Source organism: Apaloderma vittatum, unplaced genomic scaffold (genome assembly GCF_000703405.1).
Source record: "Apaloderma vittatum isolate BGI_N311 unplaced genomic scaffold, ASM70340v1 scaffold16657, whole genome shotgun sequence".
Lineage (NCBI taxonomy): Eukaryota > Metazoa > Chordata > Aves > Trogoniformes > Trogonidae > Apaloderma > Apaloderma vittatum.
In genome coordinates this window covers 11,827-27,644 of record NW_009726238.1, presented here as the reverse complement: position 1 = coordinate 27,644, position 15,818 = coordinate 11,827, and the positions used below count along the sequence as shown (strand labels likewise).

Genomic DNA, 15,818 nt, shown 5'->3' with positions numbered 1-15,818 from the left:
ATTCAAGATGAACTCTGCCTGCCCAGGCACCAGAGTCAGTGCCCCGGGGAATTTCTTCATATCTCAGGGATATGCAGGATGTGTACTCGCATGCCCCTGCTGCCTCTCAACTCTAGCTTTACATGCAGTTTTGCTTTAGGAACCTGTACCTCCAGTATTGCAATATCTTTTTCAGTCTCTGTCATCAAGAGTTTAAATACAGTTCAGATCAGTGTTAGTGGCCCGGCTCCAAATGAGGAGAATTGCTGCCATTCGTTATCTTGACAAATTAACTGGTCTGAGGCAATTCCTTTTTGAGAGAGATACAGTTAGCTAACTCTTGAACTCTAGCCTTGTTCCAGCTCTGTGGCATGGTTATGCACCTGCTCAAAAAGCGCGACTAAGACTTTCCCACCTGTAAATGTAATTCCCGCAGAGACCGTGAGCGTCAGGCGGCTGCGCCTTGCTGTCCTCGTGCCACTCTCGTACCCCACTGTGGCATGAGAGAGTGACGCAGACCTCATTTGTAAGGGAGTCTGACCTCAGCTGATTGAATAAAAGATGAAGATGGTCTTGTTGTACAGCTAAAGGGGTCGTCTCGAACAGCCTCTGGAGGAGGGTCAGTGCTGAAAGCGCAGGGTCTTCACAAAGCCACCAGAAGGGCCTGGCACGGAAAGTTTCTATCAGAGAGACACAGCACCAGCTGTCCCATCCTCTGTTTAGTGTACGGCTCCCTGGTCCAGTGGAAAAAGGCAGATTTCCTACACTTAATCCACTGCATAGAAAACAGCAGCGCACATGGATCCAAACCAGAGATTTTATTTGGAAAAGGAAGCATCCTTCTAAAGGTGTTTTCTCCCTGGGATCTAGGTGGGAGTTTCTAGTTGCAATCCCTCAGTCCTTGTATACCTGGTGAAAACAGGGTTGCCATCAGGCACAGTGTCCCCTCCTGAGGGGAGCAGGAGCTGATGCGGAATGACCTCCAGCCTTGCCCTGGTTTCCCTCCTGGCCTGGAGGAGCAGCTCCCTTCTGCCTCTTTCTACCAAGCGATGAAAATACATCCACAGCTACACATTGTTCTTCCAACCTAAGGTGGGCAGATGCATTTCTCATCCATTTCCCTGTGGAAAGCAACTCCTTTTGCCTCTCAGCCGTAGCTCACCTGTGGGCATCGTCTTCCATTGCACAAGAGCTCCCAGGTGCTAAATGATACCGTTCGTCTGAACCATTCCCTTTGGAAACTGGGATAAGGCTGTCCTGCAGCAGGCTTGTGTTTGCCTGGAGCCTCTTTGTATGGACTTAGTGGCTGGGAGTTTCCTTGAGCTCCTCTTTGAACTCCAAGCCTTCAGCATCCAAAACATTTAACCCTCAATTTCTTTTCTGCCTTATCAGTTTGGTCAGCTTCCAGCTGGCAGCATTTATTTGCAGGCTTACCTGCTGCATCTTATGTTTGCAGATGTATTTCTCTTTCAATTAACCCCCTGAAATGGTTTTCTTCTCCCTTGAGCCTACCTGCCTCTGGTCTGACCAGCACATCTCCCTTCTCTGGATGCCTGGAGGGCAGAAGCTGGGAGCAGAGACGCTCAGTCCCTTGGCTGGAAGTGCCAAGCAGAGGGTGTGCCCCGCACATGGCATCACGAAGAGTAGCTGAAGGAACACGCCGGTTCGGCAGCGCCTGCTTTGCCCGTTGTGGGTTGGGGCTTGCAATGCCAGAGGCGCTTTTGCCTCTGTGGAGTCTCTAGAGCATCACTTAATAATAATCAGGTCTTCCCTGAATGCTTTTGCTGAGATGCTCTGGAGCACGCACCCGCGTTTCCACTGCTTCAGTCTTTACCCCAAACAATGGGAATGTCTGCTCACAAGCAGCTTTTGCCCAGCTTTCCCTTACGACAGGTATTTCTAGGTAGTCACTTAAAATTAAAGGAAAAAAAAAAGAAAAAGACCTGGTCTAAAGTAGCACTTACCAAACAAAGAAAATGCCTATTCACCAGGAGTGTCCTCCCTCCTGTGCCTGCTGTAATTACTGAGCAAGAGCAGCCTTAGGTTGCTCATCGTGCCTCTTGGCACTCCGACTTGTTAACGCGCATCGGCAGCCGAGAGGAGAGCCGCTCGCCCGCTGCCAAGAGTGCGAGGCAAACTTCACATGGTTCAGGAAACCCGATAAAATCTCGGGGCGCGAGATCTCTATTGCTGAGACACCAGTCAAGCCTTTGAAATGAAAGGGCCTGGAACTGAGGCAAATCCCTGGTTATTCTGTCTCTTTGAGCTGGCAGCCCATCACGGCTTGGTACTACCACATCTGGATTACCCTGTAAGACACACCTTTTTTTTTTTTGAAAGTTAAATGGTATTGGCACTCCTAGGGTACTTCCTAAGGAACGTGATTACTTAGGCTCCAGGGAGGTATAAAATGAACTTTCCAGCCTATATAGTGGTTGGCTTAATTTTGTGTATGATTCTAGTAGAGCAAATGAGTTGTGGAGACTGAAATCTCAGCCAGAGCTAGCACAGGCTCGGCATTTCCATCTGCAGAAAGTTTTAAAGCCAGGTTTCACTCCAAACTGCTAAGTGAAGTGTAACTGTCTACTCTGCAAGAAAAAAAAAGAGTTGTTTATAAATGTTAACTACTTACTTAATTTTATCGCATAACTCTAATTCTTAAATTTCCTGGCACACTCGCTGAAACAGTTTTGCTGCCACTAATACACCAAATATCCAACTAGTAAAATAATGACATGTTATGCTACCATTAAGGGTTGCTTCTGCTTAGTAGTGATTGAAGTGCCTTATCTTCTCAGGTATCAAATTGTGAAATTACAACACAAATGGGAGATATTCTGATTTAATGTGCTTTTTCCAGCTCTCTCAGCAGTAACAGCTGTTCTCAATGAGTTTTAAAAGTACTGTAACAACAATGTTTTGACAATTTCTATTTGTTGGATGAAAACTTGTCAGCACTGGGAATTAACAAAACAACATGCAAAAATAATTAAAAAAAATAAGAAGCCATGGAAAACTAGACCAAAAGAAGCAGAGAAGTTTAGAGTTACATTTTCACACATAAAAAAAAAAGCGGTGTGGTTTCCTTGCAGGAATTTGTTGAAGCTAAACAATTTTATTAGAATCTGTTTATTCATAAAGACATTTTCAGGAGAATAGTTGCAGTCGGAAAAAAGAGCTGAGCACACTCAAGTCAGCAAAGGAAGTTTCCACTAATTTTGATATCCAAAAAATGTTACCCAGTGGCTTTGGAAATACCGTCATGCAGTTTCAGAACAGCTGGGATAGAGTTAAAGTGGAGCAACTCAGGAGCGCAAGAGATCGTGCTCAGTCTCATGCTTCCTGCAGCAGTTATTTGTCTTTAAAAAAAAAACCAAACAACAAAACCCCACCAAATCATGAGAGCTTGATTTCAACAGGTCAAAAAAAAAAAGTTTATGCATTTAAAAAAGGAGATATTAATTTACTCACACGGAAATAGCTATTCAGGTGAGAAATAAAATTTATTTACCTGCCTAAATGAGAAAAATGTGATTATTTGCGTTATTACTAAACTGTCCTGTTTTCCAGCATTCGCTTCGCTTAACCGTTCGCATTTCTTCAGACCTTGGTTTTGTTTCTTTCAGAAAACCTCTACTATTTACTTCTTGTTTGGTTGGTTTTTTTACGAAAAGGAGCAGTGTAAGTCTGTGTGGTTCACTGGGAGTTCACTGGGATATATTTGCAACTTCTGAAGTAAAAAAAAAAATTGTGTTTTATCTTTAGAAGGAGTTACATTTTTTGAATTTATTGAATTTTTCGAAGATCAGCATGAAGAGTTCTGATTAAATGCTTGCTTCAGCATTTTAAAGGCTCCTTGTGTCCCTGTTGCCTAAGGAGGTCGTACATTGCGATTGCTCTGTAAACATCAGATTGTACAGGATTGGCTCTGCGCACTGTGCCGGGCACACAGAGAAGAATTCAAATGGCTTATCTCTCACTTATCAACTAGTTTATTTTTCATGCCCAAAAAACGGCTGTATTTTTACAAGAGCACCTGCTACTTTGTGAATAATTTAAGGGCTTCTGTTAAGTAGAGCTATCCATTTTGCAAATAATATTAAAAGAAGTTTTTTTATTTTACCATGGGATTGCACAACTTTACATGCATTTTTATCCCTGAAAGGCCAGTGGAGGATACTGGAGAATGGTAACAGCTTCTCATTTGCAGATGCAGATCCAAAAGAGAATAGATACGGTAAAATAACGACACGTTTATGAGCAGGGAAGGCATGAGATCTCATCACCTGTGTACAGTGTTCAGAGAAGCACAGGAAAACTTTTAGTGAACTTGTAAGGAAACATATTTGCCTATTTCAGACAGGCACTAGATGTAGCAATAGCAACTATCAGCAAATTTTGGAAATATGCATTGTGTGGTTTTGTGTGTACAACATTATCCTAATACTCATCATGACAATGCGATTTTGTAGATAAAGATTTTTAGCACAATGTAACTCGTACTATTGCATCTGATAAATGACAACAATGTGAGCCACGATACCGACTGTCAAGTTTTTAGAGTTCAAATTCAGATTCAAATCCCCAGATCCTAACGATAGGCAGACACCACTTTGAAATTAAAACCAGCAAGATTTTTATTTTGTGCAATAAAAGAAAGGAAGATCCCAGATTACCTGAATATGAAATCTTAGGTGCAACTGGTGGTAGCTCCAATGCTAGCACAAAGTCAAGTCTCTGTTAAGCCCCAAACTCTAGCCAAAGTCCTCACCTACACGTATGAGGACCACCACACTCTCCCAGCTCTGCGGTGTTGCCAAAATCCTTCCCTTTTTAATTAAATGTGGGATATGTTGCCTCTGGTTTGGGAAGGGCCGTGTTGTTTAAACAGTGTTCCTTGCACTTTTTTTTTTTTCCCTGCTCTAGCACTTCTCACAGGGAATACAAGTCAATGTCCCACAACAAAAATGTTTATTTTTCTTTACGCTAGAGCTCCTATCTGATGGGTTTGTGGCTTTGAACCACTCCTGGCATCTGATTGTATCTAAAGTTCTTCTGCAATACTGCAGCTATAAACCCAGACTAGAATAGGTGCAATCCTCGTAACTTGAGGTCAGTTTCAGATATTTAATTTAGATATGAAAGTGCAAGGAAATCTGTTTGCACTCATCCCTTAATTTTGGCTACAAGTGTGCTTGCATGTGGCAGACTGCTGTGTTTTCCATGAGGTTCCTATGGATGCAGCAGCATTATTTAACAAGGTGCAGCTCTGCTGAACGCTCAGCACGACGTATCAAAATCATAGCCTTCCTATAGCAGAAATTTGCCACACAAGGACTGGATCCATCTGAACGGTGGCCCTCTCCAGGTTACAAAACTGCCAGGTCCCACCCAGAGCACGTGTATGCGTGTGATCGATGTGATTTATTCGACTGTGATTTATTCAGATCTGGTTCTTGGCAGGTACAACAAAGTGCAAATTAATAGTATGATGGAAAAAGATGAAGACAAAGCCGACCCAGTCCTATTTTGTTTTCTTTCTCGTTACACACTTCTGTCTCGGCATCCCTCAGGGTTTTATGTTACAAAATGCCTCTGCTCCTCAGAGCTAGGTCAGCATCAGGAGTGGTGTCTAAGGAGAAGCCATAGACATCGCATATTGGCGAGCGTTTGTAACCTTAAGGGGGTAAGTTATGTAGGCCTTGGATATTAAGAAAAAAGAGAAAAGAAAACATGGATTGCAGCAGCTTGGCTCACATTTTATGCCTTGACTTTGACACTTGGAAAACTGAAAGGTTTACCATTGCGAAGAGGGGGTTTCTTCAGGACCCAAGGCTGGGTTCGCAGGTGGAAGCGTGGCAGTGAGAGCTGTGTTCCCGAGCACAGGCTGTCAAAATTTGTCCCGTGAGATCTGTGGTGGATTTTGCCTTGAATTTTGCTTAAGCCCTGTCCGAGAGCTTTTCATGCACTTCAAAAGCAGCTTCTCCTGCACCTTTCTAAGTTCTCCATGTTGCTCCCCTCCTGCTCACTCTGCAACCAGGAGAGATCTCCAGAGAAACCTACTTCATTTGCCCTCGAGTTTCCTTCATTTATTGTAGCGTGGTGTGCATGCTTGGAGGTTTGGCGCTCCTGACCGATTCGGTTGTTTTCCGTGATTCCCCACATTGCTCCACACGTGGGAAACGGCAGCACAGGAGGAGAGTATCAGTTACCTGAGAAAACCAAACTGGTTACCACGCTTCACCCTCTCTCACACCACAGATGCTAATAATAGTTAAGTAGCATGAAGAGTAGAAATAGTCCACGGCAATCTTACGGCTTTAGCTTTTTAGGACTCGGAGATTCAGAAGCACTTACAAGTAGATTTGCCCTCTTAAGCTGGTGAACATTCTGGGTCTCGGGCCAAAATGTAAACTAGCAGTACAGCAACACTCGCAAGAGCATTATATTCTTCGTACTGCCCATGGTGTTGCCATGGGTATCGTGCAGATTAGCTTATACAGGATCCGGGAAGGTAGAGAACAAGGGGAGAAAAACAGGATTAAGAAAGAAAAAAATGCAAAAGGGTCTTACTATTTTGAGAAAAACCTTTTAAAGTCTTTATCTGTAACAGGATTTTTTTCCCTTAATCCAAACTCTGCTAGCCTGGGGTTTGATTAATTTTTTTTTATTATTTATTTAAAGTCTCACACCTAGAATATGCAATTCCTCCTGACTATTTTTAAGTGGTTTGGGTGTTTTCAAACAATTTCCTTCCCCAGCAGGCTCAGACTGGAAGTTGGGAATTGGGGACTCCTCCTCCCCTACATGAAGACTTCAGATCTTGATTGTGAACCAAGATATTTTGAAACAAAGTTAAGGAAAGTCTTGATTTTTAAAGGCAGGAGTTACACATACCCTTGTAGGGGAACAGTCCACTAGATAAGACTTTGATCCGTATGACAACATCGAAGCACATACAGCAGCCCTTGGCAGCCAGTTAGACCTTCTCTAGTTGACAGTTCAGAGAAGACATTTCCTCCTTGCTAGTTAAAGCCAACACGCACTCATTCCTCCCAAAAACTCTTGGACATGTTGTTGTTGCTGGTTGTTAGCTAACTGGCCTCCTTTTCAAAGGGAAAAGTCAAGGGGGAAGGCTGTATAAGCATATGGTTTCCATTTGATTTGATCCATTACAGGAGAGGACACCCTTGTCCTTAGTGACACCTAGGGCAAACAGCTGGCAACCTGACTGGAACTTTCAGATTAAGTAAGCCTGGTATCATACCCTGATTCATTTTCACAGGACTTCTGGGGCAGTCAGATGAAGAAAACCCATCTCGTGAAGCTTTCATTGGCCAGTCATCAGAGGACGGAGAAGAATGTGACCCACCTGCTCCCAGTGCGGCCATTGGACCGCCAGCACAGCGCTGCTCCCGCGGGTGAGTGACACAGGAGAGGGTGCCCAGGTAGCTTGTGTGTCTGTGAGGGCAACGGAAATCCTGTATTTCTGTAACAGAAAATGAGAGGCAGGGAGGAACAATTAACTAGAACACTTCTGGAACACATTTGGTATTCTGAACTTACCTGAGAGCCTCTGTTGTCGTCTGCATCCTGACTGTAAATGCCATAAAGCATTAGGATACTAAGCAGGAACTAAGAAAAGCTTGGAAGCCGGGGGACACAAAGCAATCTCAAGAAACGGAGACAGTTTGCAAACATCTAACATGCACTGGCACAACCATTTTCAGATGGCACATTTCCCCATTGGGGAAAATACAGCCTTCCTTGATGAATGTACAGAGAGAGAAATACAACAATGGAAATGTAGAGAATTACCAATAACAGGTGGTGAACAGAACTTCAGAAAAACTAACACAAACTTTACATATTTCTGTAATCAAAGTCCCTGGTATGTTCTTTGGAGAGTGCCCTTCTTCCAGGAAGTTGCCTATTATAAGAGAAACAACAAGTCTGACTGGGACTTTTTTCAGTGCTTTTGTTGCTAGTGGACTAGCACACCACCTTGCAACACGTGGGGAATCAGAGTGAAACAGCTCTTCTGCAAAGAATAAAATAGTGTTTATTTCTCATATATTTCTTCATGCATTCTCGATGGAAAAGACACGATTATTAATTCCCAGTGAGTATATAGATGCACTTATTTTTGTTTTCTAGGCCTGCTGCATGTAGGAACACTTTTAGTTAATCTAGTGTAAGTACAATGTTGAATTATCACATTGACAAATCGTCCTAACCATTTGTATATAATTGTGCTGAACAGTGGTGTGGGCAAGAAACAGATTTCTTTCTCCTTCTGGAACTCTGTATATTACCTAGTTTTCTGTCTTTCCTCACATAAAGAGGTTGAGCTTTGACAGTATTAGCTGTAGCTAGATAATATCCATTATGCCAACTGCATACCACTAGTGAAATACTTAGTTTTTACATAGCCTGCGACTTTTAGGGTGCAGCACACTGTCTAAAGCTGTCAGAGATATCTAATGGGCCTGCTTTTAAAAATATAGTGCACGATTATTCTGCCTTATGTTTGAGGATGGAGGTAGCACTGTGTTGGTATGGCAAATAATAAATAAAGACAGTAAGATCATGCTGGAGACTGGATTGGCTTCCCAAGAGCTCCAACAAAAGGAGCTCTAGAGCAGAGGCTAATCCCAACATGCCTCTGATCCCAAGGTATAAACACATTATCCTCCTCCCGTCAGCTCACCTTTTCCCTCTCGGAGGGTGCTATGACTCACAGGTCTCTGGCAGTCCCACGTCTGCCTTCGTCTCTCTTGGGGGAGAGATTGCAGAGTTCAACTTTACTCCTACTCCCGGGCTGCCTGGCTTGACCACGTTTGCCTGTGCCTGCCCAGGTGGGTCACCAAAATTTGCGAAGCTTCGTGAGCGGCTCCTTCCTGTCGCCAGAGCTGCATAAACTGCTGGGATTTCCCAAGGGTTTGTTTGCCTCTTGCCGGGTTGGTGAGTATAAAGCAAGCTCCCCACCCACGCAGCCAGCTCCTCCGCCGACTGACACCCGCTGCCTGCAGTTGACCTCCCCCAGGAGAGGCTGGAGGTTTTGGTGGCCTCTGTGGGGGAAAACTTCTCACGGCTTCACTGGCTCAAAGCCTGCCAACATGGATTTGAGTTTTAAAGGCACTCCCTGTGACAACGCTGACTGTCTGGGAAGGTCACCTGCTGAGACGTAGGTGACTCTGACAACCTCTTCTCTGTGCTTAAAAAAAAGCCACAGGCAGTTACGAGCATGTAACTGTGGCTTGTGTTTTGCCTCCAGTTTCACAGTTTGTTTTCTATAATACATCTGCCGCCAAGCCTGCCTCAGACATCTTCGTGTGAAGAAATTTGTATAAATAGGAGTGTTCTTGATTCTGCAATGTTTCATCTCTCTGTCCAAGATACTTCAGCGTTGCTAGAGATTTGGCTGCCTATTCTGAGACATCCTCAGAGGACATAGTTTATAATGGGTAGGTGGCTATGATGCACTTGAGGAAATTTCTTTAAATTGATCCAACATGTGAACCCCAAATTAAATTGTATTTGCTTTCTGTTGCCTCAGTGAATTCATTCGAAAAACAGCGACAGTGCCTTACTAAAGTGCAGTCAAGTTTATGAGATCGCAGCTGTGTGGTACTTGCAGCTGAGTGTCTTAGCATTGCACAGCAACATTATTATTCTAACCGATTTCCCACATCAGAAATTCGTATCTGACATTTCTACTGTCCACTTCTTCCCGGCCTCCAACCCCTACCTGCAGTTTCAGAATCAATAATCAGGATACCTTCTCTCTCCTGTAAAGGCCCTTCGTCATTTATTAGCTTGGTCGTTTTCTGGTTTCGTTATTGACTTTCCCCGTTTTTCATGCTGTTTAACGCTAGTCTTTGGTGTTTATGTATTCTGCTCACCAGTGAGATAAATGTACACCCTGAATCATTTCTTATTTACTTCTGAATTCTTTCCCCTCAAGAAAAACAAAATAAGAAAATTCCATTTTTGTAATAGATTTACTGCTATTTTTCTCTGTTCCCCAACTCCATGCACAATACTGCTTCCTGCCTTGGCCAAGTCACGTCAGACGTGCTTTATATGTATTAGTGCAGGCAACTTGCTGATTTACCTCCTTAGCACCACTTAAGTCACTGAGGACTTGAGTTGTAGTCTGGGAGCGAAATTAGCCTTTGGCTTTGTGTGGTTCTTCCCTTGCCCGTTGGCTTCCTACAGTCAGTGCTGGTGGTGTAACTCAAGTCAGCTCAAACTTGGACTCCTGAGTGTCACTCCAAGTTTAACGCAAAGGAACGTGCCACCGCTCTCTTTCTGACCTTCTGGATGCTCCGCAGTGGCAATGGTTAATTTCTGTTGTTTTCTGGCACAAGTCCCCGCTGGGTTGCAGACCTGAGCCGAAGCAGCCTTAAAGTTGGATTTAACTGAACTGTTGAATCTGCTTTTTCGGTTCACCTCCAGAGCTCCCTTCCAACCTAAAGTCAGTTTGTTCCTTGCAGGTTAAGTGTCAGTGATCGGCATCATTAATCTTGCAATAAAACCCCACAGCCTCCTCTGTACAAGTCACCCAAAGCCAGCAGCGCTGCTCGTGCACTTGGCCTGCATGAATTCAAGTACTCCCAGGCTCTGCTGTCTTCTGTGTATCAGTGGTTCCCCTAATCTCTGTGAACACCACCACGGGACTTTGCAGCAAGAGTACTTGGTGTCTGCTCTTTTTTTATTTCCCAGAGTCTTTTGTTGTCTGCCCTGGTTTTACATCTTTGCACCAGCTAGTCACAGCAAAGCCATGAAATCTATTGACCTACATTACTGCATTTCCAACAACCCAGATACTGTCTCCATCTGTATCTCACCCAAGTTCCTGGAAGATCGTCTCTAGCGCATACCCAGCCTTTGTTCTTTCTTGTATTTCAGCTCTGACAGAACCTTTGTTTTGGAACAGCTGAGGCATATCTCCTGAATTACACCTAGGCAGAAGACTAGCAGAAGACATTTCTGTTTGACTTACTTATTAAACCTGGTTACTGATGCCCTTCAGGGAGCCTGACATATACATATGTGTAACAGAAGCCCAGTTTTCGGGCTGCATGATTAACAAATCGCTTCAATTAACTCTTCACATCATCATCTCCTTTGACAAGGAAAGCTGTAGCCTGAGACAGAGACAGGGAGAGAAAAGGGGCAGAAGAGACTGGAACGAACATAATCATTCTTGAAATAGTCTCAAGGGTTTATTTCTTTGAGAACTTATTCTAGGCAAAGTCTGACTTCTTGCCTTGACGGTTAGAAAGCAGAGAATCTAGCTGGAGACTAAAGAGAAAATTGGCTAAACTCCATGACATTTCACGAAAGTAGCAATAGTGTGGCTGTCAGCAGAGAACTGTAGTCAACTTTCTGAACCGTGCACACACACACAGAGTAAGCAATAGGCAATAAAAATTTCAGAACGACACTTCAGTTAGAGGCATTTTGTCTTGTGCATGATTTCTTTGAGTTGAACAGGATAGTTAAATACCACCAACAATGCACAGTCCCGTGAACACCTTTGCAAGACAAAGCTCTCATCTCTGGTTTGCTCTTGCCATTGGTCATCACCATTGTCTCCTTCCAAGTGTCAGATGTGTTACAGCCTATACAGTTCTTGTCCTCTCGTTATCCTTATTTTTTGCTCAACATAACTCCTTTGCTGCTTGTAAATGAGGGAAATATTTTCGGAAGGTATGGCCAGTATTGTTCAGAGGACCAAGGCAGCATACTGATCCTCTCGACTCCCTGTGGGACAGCTGATTTCTAGGTGAGTCAGCTAGGGAGTGCCTGTGACCGTCCCCGAGTTTGGCACCTGAGAGTCAGCACCGAGCTATGGCTGCGCTCACTTCTCTGCCATTGGCACCAGTAACTGCACTGGAGGGCTCCTCTCCATTACTCTGGGTTTCAATATCTTGCATTTGTTGGTAGTGTCAGATGTGTGTGAAGGTGGGTTCTTGGGGTTTGGGGGTTTTTTTTAGCTTATTATCAATCTGCCTTCTACCCATCCCCCAAACCAGAACTACTATTTTAATTAGGATATTTCTTATTTTAATACAAGTGATTAGGATAGAAGGCAAAAGTGTATATCAGCACAGTGATTTTTTTATCATAAAACTTTACTGTCACTTAGGTACTTAAAAATACACATATTTCTACTTCTCTACAAGGTTTTTGTTTCATCTCAGAAACATATTTTTATATTTTGAGTTGGCAGCATCACTGCTCAAACCTCAGGAAGCGTTAAGAGAAAACTGCATGACAGTCTTTCGTATCTGTACGCGTTGATTATTAAATCAGTGTAAAGAGAGAGAGAACTACAGTTATCCCACTGCATCCCCTTTTGTGTGTTACATAAAACCAGATTTCTTGCTCTTAGTACACTGTTTTGTGCAATTAAATAAAATAAGCATTCATCACCGTTACGACACTTCTCCCTGTTCTTCCACCCTCAATTATCTTTTTCCAAAAGTTCTCTTTAACCAGGAGGCAAACCTGATCTGAAAGTAGCAGAATATAGGCTGAGAAATACAGTCTTCCACTCGTCCAGGCGTAATCCTGCAAGCTGCTCTGTCTGTCCTAGCAATTTTCAGTTCTGCAGTAACTCCATTAAGAGGCGTGCTGCAGGGATGTGACCACGTGGCGTCGGAAATTCATTGTGGAAGTGGGATCCAGCAGCTCAGCGCTGCTAATCCTGCCCGGTTGCTGCAGCCTCTCTTCTCATTCTTTGCTCAGCCCCGGCGAAGGCAGCGGGAGCTTCACGTGCGCCGGGAACACGACAGCAGGCAAACACATGCGGCTCTGCCCAAAGTTGCGCTCTCGATTTCTACATCTGTAAAACTGAGATAATACATTACCGACTTCAAAAGGGTGCCGGGCAAATTAATCAGTCAGTGTGCATGCAGCACCCTGAAAACACAAAATTAACTCTCATTAGCCCGTAAGGACCCGAGACACATCGAGATGCACCCTGTGGCCTCTTGATTTCAGACAAAGGTCCTCTTGATTAAATTAGATTGCTAACGTATTAACGCGTTAGCACACTTGAAGAAAGAAAAGTTTGAAAAAGCAGTTTGGCTTCGTCACATGAGCAGCATGTATACTTAATGGAAATTTTTCCAGCATTCACAAAACAAAGAAAAATCAATAAAATGTCTGCCAACTGTTCCACTGAAAACATTTTATAATCTATAGTGCCGAGAATCCCGAGCCAAGATAAACCAGCGTTGCTGACAGAAAATACTGACAATTATTTTACATTGATTCAACTTGGCCCAGCCCAGACTGACCTTGTTTATTCATCTCAGTCTCTTAATTCATATTAACTTGGCATCAAAATCGGCCATGTGGCATGTGGGCTGAAGACCCATTTCTCTATCTTAGACCCAGATAAATGTAGCACGTTGAGTACTTCCAGTGCCTTGAGCTCTTAGGTAGATTTATATGCATTAGACAGAACTGGTTAAGTTCCTTTTATCCCCGCTGGGCTTTTCATGTCTGTTGACTGTAAAACTAGAAGCTCAGTAGAGGTAACATCTTCTTCTAAGCCTTTGGATATACATGAAATCCTCCCAGTACTGGTCAATTTTAAAGACACGTCCAAAGAGGATGGAGGGGTTTAAGCTCTTTTAAAACATAAAAATAGAAGGGTTATGGCAATTTGGCAGCCAAAAAAAGCAATTTGCAGGTCTCGGCAGAATCCGAGGCTGTGTGTAAGAAAGCTGATCAAGACACTATGGAGGAGATAATGGGGTCGAAGAGCAGAGGAATCCCTCTGTTTTTGCAACCGGCATAATCTGGTCTCCATTGAAGTTTCTTAGTTTCTTTTGCCGAACCAATAAAGCTTAGTGTGATGGGAGAGTTGCATTACTGCAGCTTAAAAATGTCTCAGGAAAGCTGATGAGGAGAGCTGCTTTTAGTTGCTTTACAGATGCCCAGCTGCTTGCATAGCTATTGCCCAACTGGTACTGTGAAGACAGAGGCACAGGAAAAATCTGAGCTTTTCCTTTAATTATTTGTGTTCTCGTCAGTAATAAAGGGCTTTTTATGCCTGGAATTTATTACTTGTGTTATCAAAGCCGAGCAAGATTTTGCACTGTGGCAGTTAACAAATTGAGTGCCGCACAAAAGCGTTCACGTTTTCCTTCTCTCAGCTACGCCGCTGTCATAGCTGAAAATCCCCCTTGAGTCAAACATGACCACATCCACAGAGGAGGAAAAGCCACCCAAATGAGGAGAGTCCCTCCAAGTTGGCCTGGCATGAGAGATTTATTCTATTTTCTCTGACTCCTTCTTGCCGAAGGCAATGCTCCCTCGGACTTCGCCGGGCAGCTGGGGATTTGCGGACGGCGGGATGAATGGCAAGTCGGCAAGCCAGGATAGCACAAGATGACCTACAAATTTCCAGTTCCACTGCACTGGGGATGGATTGCCCTTCCACATGATGACTGAAGAAACCAAGACTAGCAAAACCAAAAAAAAAAATTTAAAAACCCTCCATCTGCATTTTCCGTAACATGTAGCTGATGTTTTCCTCCCTGCAGCTCCTTCACGACTTGGATTTCAGTGATTGAAGTGGTGTGGGGACAGGTCTTAACTGCAAAAATTGCAGAAAAGCAGTGCTGCCTTTTGGGTCTGACATCCTCCACACCTGGCATCTGCCTGAGCACCTCCATGCAGGACTGCCACAGTGCTGGGAGCCTGCTCTGCGTGTTTCACATCCCCAGCCTCTCCTGCTTAACAAAACTTTAGTTGCTCCAGCTTTTTACACCAGTTTCGCACCGGTTCTTTGAATGACAGGATGGTGCTGGAGCAACTGCACTGCCAAATGAGCGATCCTGGTGGCGCTCAGTCAACAAACGTACTGGCATCTGATAAAAAGAGCTACAGTGTGTAGCCAGGGAATTACACAGGCTGCTGTGTGCTTGAAAAGATAGAAAACAAACAAAAGCTTTGCGAGGCTGTGCAGTGTCTCCCCAACTCTTCAGTCAGTCCTTACTCTCTCCCTTTCTGTCACTTCTGTTTTGTTCTCAAAGACCCACTGGCCGCAGACGCGCAGAGGACACTGAGCCCAAGCCTGGAGCAGAGGGAGCCTCCCCGACAGGAAAACCCTTTTCCAGCAGCCAGGAAGGTAAGTGAGCAGGTCTCTTTCAAATATGCACAAGGGCATGAAGCTAGAAGTAATGGTGATTGATATCACGAAAAAGAACTTGGATCTAGTAGAAAAATAAGGCAGTGGCATTGCAGCGTGAGCTTGGTTTGCGCGTACCTAGCGGGCAGAGGCACGAGGTCTCGGCTTACTGCCTCTCACAATGTGGAATAAATCAACTGATCGTACAAATCTCCTTATCTTGCCGCACTGGTCACAATTTAACAAAGACAGGCAAAGCAGTCGTTACTTTCAGCCGTCGTTGCTCTGTTATTTGATGTGCGGTGGCCAGTAGCAGAGCCTCACCAGGTAGGTGGCTTGTGAAGCAGCCTTTTACACTCCTTCTGCAGGGGATTCTGCAGCAAAGAGACGTGTCTCTCTTGCTTTGACAGTGTTTGGTATCTCCATCATAGCAGAGTAGTAGTTCTTCAACAGTATAATAGAGTAGCCCAGCATGAGAAAAATTCATGGTTAAAGCATTGTCCTCTAAAGTCGGCCAGGCAGGGATATGTAAGAGTGTTTGCACAAGGGGTGAGACAAGGAGTTTTATCTTCTGCCTAGTCCGGATGTCCCATTGCTGTACTGACATGTGTGTAGGAACGGAGCCAGTCTCTAGGCCCACTGACACGGAAAGTAGAGGCGTAACGGCGGGTGCTACAGCCCCAAA

At 44.1% G+C, this 15,818-nt stretch overlaps 1 protein-coding gene across 1 annotated transcript in view; it reads left to right on the top strand.

The window, feature by feature from the left end:
- Positions 1 to 10,858, top strand: part of WDPCP (WD repeat containing planar cell polarity effector) — a gene marked incomplete at its 5' end in the record, with an annotated part of 59,896 nt that extends 49,038 nt beyond the window's left edge. Inside the window, 3 exons of the mRNA XM_009873211.1 lie at positions 7,265 to 7,400; positions 9,378 to 9,446; positions 10,708 to 10,858. Coding sequence (XP_009871513.1) covers positions 7,265 to 7,400; positions 9,378 to 9,446; positions 10,708 to 10,858 — 356 coding nt within the window. The remainder of the gene's footprint in view (positions 1 to 7,264; positions 7,401 to 9,377; positions 9,447 to 10,707) is intronic.
- Positions 10,859 to 15,818: the final 4,960 nt, after the last annotated feature.